Source organism: Neophocaena asiaeorientalis, unplaced genomic scaffold, assembly GCF_003031525.2.
Source record: "Neophocaena asiaeorientalis asiaeorientalis breed wild unplaced genomic scaffold, Neophocaena_asiaeorientalis_V1.1 scaffold479, whole genome shotgun sequence".
Lineage (NCBI taxonomy): Eukaryota > Metazoa > Chordata > Mammalia > Artiodactyla > Phocoenidae > Neophocaena > Neophocaena asiaeorientalis.
The window spans coordinates 4,112,585-4,125,053 of NW_020173774.1; the positions used below are offsets into that span (position 1 = coordinate 4,112,585).

The 12,469-nt window shown below is 44.5% G+C and overlaps 1 protein-coding gene across 1 annotated transcript in view; it reads left to right on the forward strand.

Moving 5' to 3' along the window:
* The first annotated feature begins 2,986 nt into the window (after positions 1–2,986).
* KMT2A (lysine methyltransferase 2A) overlaps positions 2,987–12,469 on the forward strand; it is an 84,065-nt gene continuing 74,582 nt past the window's right edge. The window contains exons 1-3 of the mRNA XM_024751700.1: positions 2,987–3,040; positions 11,166–11,427; positions 11,753–12,022. Of these exons, the coding sequence (XP_024607468.1) occupies positions 2,987–3,040; positions 11,166–11,427; positions 11,753–12,022 (586 nt within the window). The remainder of the gene's footprint in view (positions 3,041–11,165; positions 11,428–11,752; positions 12,023–12,469) is intronic.

The window sequence follows — 12,469 nt, forward strand, 5'->3', positions numbered from 1 at the left end:
AACCCGTGTCCCCTGCATCGGCAGGTGGACTCTCAACCACTGCGCCACCAGGGAAGCCCTAGGCTTATATTTTTGTATCAGATTATGAGGTCTGCCTTGTGCAATGATGGCCATGCTCTCATGGTTTTGTTTGTTTGGTTTTTTACATCAGTTATCTTCCAAAAGATATACAGTGAGTATTTTTTTTTTAAAGATGTTGGGGGCAGGAGTTTATTAATTAATTAATTAATTTTTACTGTGTTGCGTCTTCGTTTCTGTGCGACGGCTTTCTCTCGTTGTGGCAAGCAGGAGCCATTCTTCATCGCGGTGCACGGGCCTCTCACTATGGTGGCCTCTCTTGTTGCGGAGCACAGGCTCCAGACGCGCAGGCTCGGTAGTTGTGGCTCACGGGCCTAGTTGCTCCGCAGCATGTGTGATCCTCCCAGACCAGGGCTCGAACCTGTGTCCCCTGCATTAGCAGGCAGATTCTCAACCACTGCGCCACCAGGGAAGCCCCTACAGTGAGTTTTTTCTTTTAAGTCTAGGAATAAACTAAACACAATGCATGCGTTGTATTATAGATTCAAAAACATGTCAAAACAAGCTTATTCATCTAGCCTTGAAAAAGATAACCTTTCGGAAAACTTCCAGCCCAGTCATGATTGCTGAAGAGAAAATAACCAAATGCTTATTTCTCAAAAGGCTTCTTCAAGTGACCATCAAGTCTAGTCTTTCAATGCTAACATCTTCACTTGTGGAAATTCATCTCAGAATCAGGAATTGGTAGCTTCCAGTTCCTCTGAGAATATTCCTCAATCAACAAGTTGTCCACCTAGCTAAGGGACAGCTTCCTGGAATTAAGACTGAAGAACCTAGGTTATAATTAACTCAGACTTCCTCCTCCTCTTGTACCTTGGCCATGACCTTAATCCTCACCTAGAGTTTCCACCCCATCTATGGATAAAAATTTGTTCTAATTTAGACCAACTGAACTCTAGTCTTGTTAGCCTAAGGTGAGTTAGCATTGGTGGCTGAAAGGAATCCTAAACCAATTTCAGACCATTTAGTTAGACTTTAAGCATGACTCAAAACACTCTAGACATATCGGTGGGAGGATAACATTGCTCAGTATTACCCTTTTTCTGTCTGTAGTTAAAAAAATTATTTTTATTTGGTAATGTTAGGTCTAGTGAATTTTTTCAAAGTAGTTTGGAGGCAAACAAAATGTTTCCAGTTCTAGGAACTGCAGCATTGACAATACACAGAAGTAATTAAAAGGAGTGTTAAAATGGGAAGGGCTTTGGAATTTAGCAGCTTTCGGCGACATGGATTTAAAGTCATATTTAAGTGAGAATCAGTAGGTCCATTGACTTACCTAAAGATCCCAAAGCCTTATATGGTATGATCTCCTTGGCTCTTAAAACTTCACAAGAGATAAGGTTTATGGGATAAAGAATATAGAATCAAGTGTTTGACAGGCATGGAATTTGAGATTCAAAGAAGCCATTATACACCTTCGTTCACATGACAGTCTTTGAGAAAAGAGGAGTGCCTTACCTATTACATTAAGGAAAAATAGAAACTGTCTAGCAAGGACTCCTTCAGTTTCCTCCCCAACCTCAAACTGATCTATTTCTTCCCTCCTTTCTCCTGTCCTAGAGGAAAACATTTAGAACACTCTTTCCGAAATTATCCTTCTACATTTGCTCTTGCTTCTCTGCCTTTCCACTCTTCAGTGATCTGAAGAGACCTACCCATTCTCCATTTTCCTTTGTTCATTTATTTATTTGTTCAACAAACATGTATTACACTCTTGTTATAGGGCATATTAAGTGCTTGGGATACTGAAAATAAAAGACACATATCCTACCTTCAAAGGGCTCAAAGGGAAGGGGTAGCAAAATAAACAATTACAAATCACACAATTATGATACATCATGTAAAGATCAACAAGAGAAGTCTGCATATTATGCTATGGCTGTATACACAGGAGAGGTTGAAGAATGCTGGGGTAGAGGGGCTGGCACCTGAGATGGGTCTAGAAGTTAGCCAAGAGAACAAAAGGGGAAAGAAGGACTTTTTAGACAGAGGGAATAAAATATGCACCAAAGCAGGACTGTAGGAGAGAATTCAAATTTAATAAGGCAGGAACACAAGGAATAGATGTGTGTTGGAGGAAGGGGTGAGGGAGAGTTAGACCAAATAACACAGGATCTTCAAGATGATAAGGAATTATTAAAGTATTTTAAGGATGGAAGTAATATGGTCAGATTTGCATTTTAGGAAGATCAATCTTCTATCAGAGGATGATTAGACTGGGAACTATAGCAGTTATCCTGAAAAGAAATGAGCAATTGGAAGTGCACAGTGGTGTAATTAGAGGAGGCTGTACAGAAAGAGGCAAACTTTGGTGTCAACAGGAATTTAGTTTAAGGACATACAAGTGAAGATGCCCAACAAAGTGTTGGTTCTGTGTGTCTGAAATTGGAAAGAGCGGTTAGTGCTGAAGGTGTAAATTTGGAAGTAACAAGCACACTGCAGGGACTGGGGCCTGGCTTCTGAGATGAGATTGCTTAGGAAGAATGGGAAAGCTCCAGGAGGGGACGGTAGGTGTTTCTGTAGGTTTTGTTTATTGCTGTATCCCCAGCACCTACAGCTGTGCCTGGTATGTAGTCAGCACTCAGTGAGTATTTGAATACATGAATGATATAATGAAAAGAAAAGAGGATTAAGAACATAACTCTGAGAAACATCAACATTTAGGGATGGACACAGAAAAGAAGCCACTGAAGGGATCTGAGATAGAAAGATTAGAGAGGTGGGAGGAAAAGCAAGAAGGAGAGAGTGGGGTCATGGAAACCAAGGGAAGAGAGCTTCCAGAAGTTCAACCATGCTGCAAAAAGACTAGGTATAACAAGAACTAAAAAGTCTCCATTAGTTTTAGCAACTAGAAAGTCATGGGAGTTTTTTGGTGGCAGCAGTTTCAGTCGGGGTAGCGGGCGGCCGGATGATAGTGTTTGAAGAGTATGTGGAAAATGGGAAGGAAGTGGAGGCTCTGAAGGTAGATGATTCTTTTCAGAAACTTGGCTGCATCTTCATTAAGCAATTTTTTCTTTCCTTTTTCACTGATACTTTTCCCTGAAGCTATAGATAGGCTCCCTCTCTTAAAAACAAACAAAAACACCACCTTCCCTTTAATTCATTCTCAAGCTATTGACCTTTCATTACCCTTCTCAAGCGAATGGAAGTATGTGAGTGTATCTTGAATCCTCTTTCTTCTGTTAACTTTCCCTTTCATTTATTTTCTGACCTAGGCAGCCCTTGTAATGTATCACTCTGTAATGACTATATATATACCATAAACTTGTTCATTTACTTATCCATTCATCCTTGACTCTTTTCTTTCTCTCCCTACACTTAGTACATCAACTCTATCTTCAAAATATATCCTGAATCTGTCCATTTCTCATCACCTCCGCATTACCACCCAAGGCCAGGACATCCTCATCTCTCACCTGGACCACAGCAGTCACCTGCCAACAGATCTCCCCACCTTCACCCTTGCCTCTCTATTATCTATTCTTATACTAGCAGCCAGAGTTATCCTTTCAAGTATTAAGTATTTTGTCAGTCTTCTATTCAGAGCCCTCCAGTGGCTCTTCATCTCATTTTAAGTCTCTGTATGAGCTGAAGCACCCCCTCCCCCATTGCTTGGTTCAACACATTTCTACCACTGTTCCCGCCATTGACCTGACTGCAGCCACACTGGCCTCTTTGTTGTCCCCTAACACACTCCGTCTCAGCCCATCTGCATTTGGTTTACTCTCTCTCTTCCTCAGCACTCTGTTCAAATAGCCCCTTAACCCAAAGGTCTCCCCTGGCCAGCCTTCAAAAACAATTGCACCTTAGCCTCTCCCAGCTCTCTACCCTCTTCATTGTACCTACAGAGCACTTGTCACCAGCTGACTTATGATAGTAACTTATTTGTTGTTTGTTTCCCTTCACTAGCCTCTGAGCACCTACAAAGTGTCCCTACCAAGAGCACCTCCCTTGGAGAAGCAGAGACAAAGATAACTGAGGAACTATTCCTGCCCTTGAGGAACCCATACTTCAGTGAGTCATACAACCTAACAAGTAATTAGAATGGAAATGCTCAAAGCTGTCTGAATGCAAGAGTCAGGCCCCGGGGAACAGTGTGGTTTGGGGCAGCAGTTCGGGCACTCTTCCGCCTGGGTAGTAGTTACAACCATGAGTTCACTCTAAGAGAATGTGAGAAACGAAAAGCACTCAGGAGGCATCAGTGTCTAAGGGGTGAAGGACAGAGAAAGCAGCAAAGAAGAAGAATCAAAGATGTGAAGAAGGGCTGGAAGAATGGAAGAAAGACAAGACAGAAGCTCACTGAGGTTGAAGCTACTATATTGTCTTTCTAGAATATTACTACTAATCATTGCAATGAAAACATTTATTAACAGTTGGCTACGTGCTGTTACTGTTCTAAGCATGTTCCATATGGTCACACATTAAACCTCACAATGACACAGGAAGTTAGGCACTAGTATGGCCCCATTTTACAGAGCGGAAATGGATTCACTTACCCAAGTGCACCCACCTACTGAGAAATAAAGATTAGAACCCAAACAGTTTGAGCTTGCACTCTTAAACACTATGTTGTTATCCTTAATAGAATACTGTGCCAGCTCTGTATGCATTTTCCTATTTTATTGAGGAGCTATTAAGGTCAGGTACTGTTCTAGCCTCTGGATACAGAGCAGTGAAGTGGACCAAGTACCTCCCTTCATGGAGTGCATATCCTTGTGGGGGTGATTGACGTGAAACAAGTCCGTAGGTGCAGATACAAGTGCTATGAAGGACAACGGAAGCAGGGTAAGGTATCACAAATGACAGTGGTGGCCTCTCTGAGGAGGTGGCGTTGAAGTAGAGATCTGGAGGAAGTGAGAGTGAGCCAAGAGGATATCTGGGGGAAGAACATTCCAGGCAGAGGGAACAGTGAGTGCAGAAGCCTTAAAGTGTGAGTGTGCAGGTGTGTTCCAGGAACTGCAAGGAGGTCAAAGAGGTAGGAGCACAATGAACTAGGGAGAGAGAGGCAGGAGATAAGGTCAGAAAGGTACAAAAAGGCTTCCAGGACATACTGTTAAGTGAAAAAGATTAAGGGTTAAGGCATCGTAGTTTGTATGGTATAATCACATTGAGTAAAGAAGTATGTGTGTGTCTGTGTGTACAGCCATATAGATAGATGATAGATAGATAAATATAAATGTGTTTATATTCTGAAATAATAGACAACAAACTTAATAGTGATTATCTTTTGAGGGAAGGAAGGGATATTTAGACTTTTTATTTTATATTCTTCCCTACTATTTGGAAAATTTTACCTCGCATATGTGACTTTTATAATAACCAAAAAATAGCTAAAACTCTTAACCACGTGTTAAGGGGCCCAAGCTAAAGTCCTCTTTCCCTTTATGGCTGAGCCTCTCCAAAGTTGCCTCCACTGGCTTCTTGCTCTCTCCCTGTCCTCCTCAACCAAATACAGTCCGACTCCAGACTTCATGTCTCCCCGGCCACCGCGCTTACAGGGCTCACCTGCGACTTCCCTGGGACTACGAGGAACACTCCTCAGTCCTTTTTGCTTCTGGAACTCTCTGCTACATTTGACATTGTTTACAGCTCCTCTGGTTGAACCTCTTTTTCCTTTGGCTTCCCTCTTGCCCCCTTTTATCTCACTGAGCATTTTTTTAAAATAATTCATTAAAAAAATTTTTTTTTGGCCATGCCATGTGGCATGCGGGATCTTAGTTCCCCGTCCAGGGATCCCGTGCCTCCTGCAGTGGAAGCTCGGAGTCGTAACCACTGGACCGCCAGGGAAGTCCCACACTGAGTGTTCTTTCTCAGTCTCCTTCTACTGGCTACCTTTTGTTAGCCTACTAGATAGAAAGATAAGTTTCTTCTGGTTCTATTCTTGACGCATTTGCTTCTGTGTGCCACACACAGTCTTTCTGTGTGGTCTCATCCCTGCCCATAGTTTCAGTGACCATCTTCATGCTTCAAGTCCCAGATCTGTATCTTTAGCCTTTTCTCCTGAGCTCTAGTCCAGGACATCCAACTGCCTATTAGACAGCTCCACCTGCAGATCTCACAGGATCTTAAACTCCAGTGTTCTAAAACCAAGCTCATCATCTCCAAGCAAAAACACCTTCCTTCTCCTGTTGTCCTTATCTTAGTTGGTGGTATTGCCATCTGCTTGATCGACTGCAGCTGGCAACCTGAGACAAGCCCCTCTTTTTCATCCCCCAGATCTAAATGGACACCAAAAGTCATTCTATCTGCTAAATACCTCTGGAATCTGTCCTCATTCCTACATCTTCACTGCCACTGCTCCCATCATCTGGACTACTGCATGTAGTAGTATTTCAGTGTACTTCAGACATGTGAGTCTGAAGGCGTGGGAAGAGGTCAGAAATATCCTCACTGCATCTTCTGCCTCTAGGCTCACCATCAGCCTGCTTCCTTCCACCCAGTTGCTACAGTAGTGTGGCACAAATTCCCTCATGTCAGTCTCTGTTTGAAATCTGTCCTTTCCCCCTAACCTTCCAGAATAAATCCCAAACTCCTTACTATGATCTGGCCAGTCTTTTTTTTGCCCTGCCACGCAGCTTGTGGGATCTTAGTTCCCTGACTAAGGATTGAACCCTGGCCCTCAGCAGTGAAAACATGGAGTCCTAACCACTGGACCACCAGGGAATCCCCTGGCCAGTCATTTTTTGACACTTTCCCTCGTGTACCTAGTGTTCGAGCAATACTGAAGTACTCTTTGTTTTTCAAAGACCTCTTCCCTTTTCATGTTTCTATGGAAGTTTTGTGACATAACATCTTTGTATCTCCAGATCTAACATAATATCTGGTACAAAGTAGATGTTCAATAAATGCTAGTTGAATAAATGAAAGAACAGAAAATCAGAAAGCACAGAGGTTGAAGGTAAGAACACCAATCAGAAGACTTACTATAAGAGTACAATTTAGGGACTCCCCTGGTGGTGCAGTGGATAAGACTCCGCACTCCCAATGCAGGGGGCCCAGGTTCAATCCCTTGTCAGGGAACTAGATCCCACATGCATGCCACAACTAAGAGTTTGCATGCCACCACAACTAAGGAGCCCTGGAGCCGCAACTAAGGAGCCTGCCTGCCGCAATGAAGAGCCGATGCAACCAAATAAATATTTGTTTTTAATTTGTTTTTAATTTTATTTATTTTTTGGCTGTGTTGCGTCTTTGTTGCTGCGCGTGGGCTTTCTCTAGTTGCGGCGAGCAGGGGCTACTCTTCGCTGCGGTGCATGAGCTTCTCATTGTGGTGGCTTCTCTTGTTGCAGAGCACAGGCTCCAGGTGCATGGGCTTCAGTAGTTGCGGCTCGCAGGGCCTAGAGTGCGCGGGCTCAGTAGTTATGGCACACGGGTTTAGTTGCTCCGGGGCATGTGGGATCTTCCTGGACCAGGGATCGAACCTATGTCCCCTGCATTGGCAGGAGGATTCTTAACCACTGCGCCACCAGGGAAGTCCCATAACTATTTAAAAAAACAAAAATGAGTACAATTTACAGGTAACCAGGAAGAGAGGAAAAGGAAATGCTTTCGTTCAACATTTCCTTCAAGCTTCTACAAGGTGAAGTAGTAATAATCAAATAATAATTATTCCTATTACTTTTTTCTCTTTGAGAGATATAAACTTTGATCATCGGTACAGTTTCAAATGGAGACAACTTAACTGATTTTAAATAAAATGTACTTTTTTAAAACCCAGCACACGCGACTGCCTCTGACAAAATAAGACCCCTTGGGTATAAATCCCAAGGTCCAACAGTGCAGCTGGGAAGGGTCATTTATTCCACAAATATTAATTTAGCTGATACAGACACTGCTTGGCACAGGGGATACAAAGAAAAGCAATATACAGCTCCTGTTCTCAAGGAGCTCACCCCAAATTATCTAGTCTTTGCCTTTGGCCAGGACTACACCTAATCCTTTACAGAAAGCCAGCTGTTCGTGCTGGGGTGATTATTTAAAGTCCTTTTAGTCACAGATATAGCTATACCCAATTCTTTTGGAATGGAAACTCATGGAAGGGGCAGTAGCAAAATGCAACCATTGCTTCCTTAATGGAAGGGTGCCTTCGTAGAAGAGTAATGGACTTGGCTCTTCCTTCTCCAGAAGAAAGCAGCATTTAAGGGTTCTGAACAGTCCTCTCTGTTCAGTGGTGATCAAGCCTTCCTATGGGCAAGCTTAAATGACTCAGCCACCATTCTTTTCTTAGTTCCAGGACTTTGGGGACTACTAATGCAATGTTTTCCATTGGGGGCCTGTGTGGAAAAAGGAAATTGCTTATTTGAGAGGGGGTATCTTCACCAATGACTAAGGAAGTGTTTCTATCTGAATGCGAGAGAATGCACTTCACTTGGATTAGGTCATTCAGTCTTCATAATAATCCTGTGAGGTTGCTATTAATATCCTTATTTTTGCAGATTAGGAAACTGAGGCATCATGAGCTTAGGTGCCTGGTTCGAGATCCCATAGTTACAATGACTGTATCTGAGTCCATGTTAGTTTCACCACAATACTGGTTTGCAACTAGAAATCTTTCCAGACAGGAGAAAAGGGAATGAACATCTAGAGGTCCCTTTAAACCAGAAGCAATTCACGAGTTTGCAGGAAGGGGCAAAATTTGGGGTGCCCTTCTTAAAAATTTCCTTATATCATTTGGAAAAAAAATTTTTAATATGTGCGTGTCTATTAAGTTGGCAAAAATCAAGAAGTTAAAAAATCCTTTTCGGAAGAGTGTGGAGAAAGCACTCAGACATTGCTGGTGGGAGTATGGTTAGTACAATCTTTACAGGGCGGCAACTCAATCTTTACAGCGGACAACATGGCGTACATTTATCAAAATTATAGGTGCACATACCTTTTGACTTAGCAAATTCCACATCTAGAAATGTATACAACAGATATATTTGCATGCCTGCAAAGTAACATATGTTCAAGGTTGTGCACTGCAGCCTTGTTTGAAATAGCAAAAGTTTGGAAATAAATGCCCACTAACAGAGAACTGGTTAAATAAAGTATGCTACATCTATTCCATGCAGCCCCAAGAATGAGGAAATGCTGTCTACTGACCAGAATGATTTCCAAGATATAGATTTCTAAGCAAGATACAGGAAATGGGTTTGATATTTTTTCATTTGAGGAAAAACTTCTATATGTATTTGCTTGTAAAGGTACAGACTACCTCTGGAAGAATATACAAGAGACCGATAATCTTAGTTGCCCCTAAGAAAGGATAAGGTATGACTGCGGGAGGAGAGGGTAGTTAAAGTAAGAGTGGAGTGAAAAGTTTATTTCTTTAAATTTTTAACCATATTAATATATTATGTAGTCAGGAAAAATAAGCTGAATTAAAATTTAAAATAAGAGATTAAATAAAGCACATGCAGTTTAAGGTACCTTATGAGTAAGGCATAGAATGCCTTTTTTCAAAAATACATTCACATTGCTGTGAAGTTATTTCCACATCCATCCCCATAACTCTTTTCATCTTCTAAATCTGAAACTCTATACCTAGTAAACAATAACGCCCCATTCTCCCCTCACTCTGTCCGCTGGCAACCACCATTATACTTTCTGTCTTTACAATTTTGACTACTCTGAGGACCTCAGATAAGTGGAGTCATACAGTATTTGTCTTTTTGTGTCTGGCTTATTTCACTTAGCATAATGTCCTCAAGATTCATCCATGTTGTAACATATTACAGAATTTCGTTCCTTTTTTTAAGGCTGAATAATATTCTATTGTATGAGTATGCCACATTTTGGTAATCTGTTCACTGGTTGATGGACACTTGGTTTGCTTCCATGTTTTGGCCATTGTGAATAATGCTGCCATGAACATGGGTATACAAATATCTCCTCAAGATCCTGCTTTCAGTTCTTTTGGGTATATACCCAGAAGTGGAACTGCTGGATCATATAGTAATTTTTTTTTTTCCTCAAGGAACCACCATACTGTTTTCCACAATGGCTGCACCATTTTATATTCCTGCCAACTGTGCACAAAGGGTCCAATTTCTCCACATCTTCACCAACACTTGTTGTTTTCCTAATGGGAGTGAGGTGGCATAGTATGTCTTTTGGGGAATCAGCAGTATGGTTAGTTGATAGTGGTGTCAGACCCCAGTGAGATTTGGTCTTGCCACTTACTAGCTGTGTGACTTCGGACATTATGCCAGTTTCCCCATTGGTAAAATCAGAATTATCTCGGAGGGTTGGTGAGAATTGAATGTGCATAAAGCACTCAGGCTCACAGAAAGCACTCAAGAAATATGTTATTATTCTTTCCACCTTAAAAGCTCCAATAATAAACCGAATTCCGACTTGCTCTGGCTCCTTCTGGACGAGTCAGGAGGCAAAGAGACAAACTAGATGATTTTATCAAGGAGTTTTCTACTTAGAGGCTTGAGTCTGAGGACTTCACACAATCTTCACAGACATTCTTCCTTCCTGCTGTCCCCACTCAGCCTGCAGACCTCCCACCTGTGCCCAAAGAAGAGTGCTTGAAAGGAAGAGGTTACTCAGAACCCAGCCGGTTTGTTTTCTCAGGGGCGGAGGTCGGGAAGAAATCCTGTTGACACAGTTTTGTAAAGCCTGTCACTCAGTCCCCTGCCTATTACCTCTGCAGACCGTTATGCATATTAAAGAAGGGGGGGCGGCAAATACAAAAGAAAAATAAGCGAGAGTGAGTGAGAGAGGGAACAAATCAGGATGCTTGAGGGAATCCACGTGGTCGCCAATCTGTAACTGATCAGAGCAGCGACACTGAAGCAAAACCCCCAACGCCTAACGCTAAATATATTGCAATGGAGAAACCGTCCACAATGGGGTGTCTATGTCCTTAGCAGAGTCCTGGGGCTGCCGTTTAAGAGACTCTCTCCGTACTCCCACCCTTTTTGCACCTAGTAAACCACGCGATGTAACAACGGAATCTGGTTCTGTGTGTGCGCTGTGGGAGTGTGAGCTTTGCAAACCATCTGGGCTCCATCCTGCGCGGTTGGAACCACGATCGATCCAGGACGAGTTGGGGGAGTTGGAGCTTGCCTGTGTCTCCTCTCCCTGCTCCTCTCTAGCCCCCACCCCATCGTTCGCTCTGCACAAACGTTCGCGGGTGGAGGGACGTAGGTTTTCAGCACCAGGAGGCCGTGGACCTTCTCTGGAGGCTGCAGTGCACCCTCCAGAGGGCCAGAGCTGATTGCAACCCGCTCACCACGACCCTCCCCCTCCTCCCCAAATTCGCTGCCCCAGGCTGTTATATTACAGGCGGGGCGCTGTACCGGTGCGGGAGTCCAGGAAGGCTGCGTGACCTTCCAGCGAACTCCACCTCGGCTAGGGGTGGGAGGGATGGAGGCTGCCCCGGGGCCTGCTGGCTGTGTATCGATCCCCCAGCCTCAGCCAACACAAGTTCTCCCGGTACAAACCCCTCCCTCCCTTCTGTGCTTTCCCAGCCTTGCAGGCTTCTAACGCCTAGCTTGTGGCGCCCTCCTCTCTTTCTCGCAATAAAGTGAACCGGGTGGGTATGCATCCCCCGCCCTAACCCTCCCCTTCCCCCTCCCCCCTCTGCCTACTAACCCCGCGCACAGAGCTCGCCGCCGGCGGGCCCCTTCCACCCAGTGTATCATAATGCCCAACGCTCTTCTCCTCCCCCTCTCTTAATCAGAAACGTGGTCGCGAGCCCCCCCGGCTCTGCGTGCATACATTAGGGTCTGCTTTGCATGCAGCGGCAGGCAGAGAACTGAGGAAGAAGGGGCGGGGGCGCTTTTGCCCGCCTCTTCCCTCCAGGCCCCGTTAGCCACCCAGTTTCAGCTTCGTTGTAACGCCGCCTCGTTAGCGGAGCACGCCGCGGCCCCAGTGCCCGGGCTGGAGAAACACAACCCAACTCTCTGCAGAAGGGCACCAAAGCCAGAGGTTTCTCAGCCGCGAGCGCACAGTAGGGCGAGGAGGTGGCGAGAGGCCGACCACTCGGTGTGTGCATTTTGGAGAGAGCTCCAGCCTGAAAATGGGAGGGGCTCTTTTATTATTTTTTAAAGCGCATTCATTGAGGCCCTTTCTATTTTGCATATAGTAAACTGGGCAACAATTCCGTCTTGCCTGTAGCACAATAAGGGCTCTTTTATTCTAGAAGTGTTAAATCCGGGCTAACCCCTCTCGTATCCGTGCCTCGAGGCGGAGAAGGCGCACTCGTCCCCGGCCCGGCAGCCGCGTTAGACTGGAAGCTGCTCTCCCGGGCGGTTCGATTCCCAGCGCATCCCGGGAACGTGTGTAATCGGCCTCTCGGCTCTAGAGGCTGCAGGCGGCCGGCCTCCCTCCGCCTCCATCCTCTCCGTAGTCCTCGCCCCTCCCCCTCTCCCCGGAACCCGCGCTCCGCGTCGGGCTC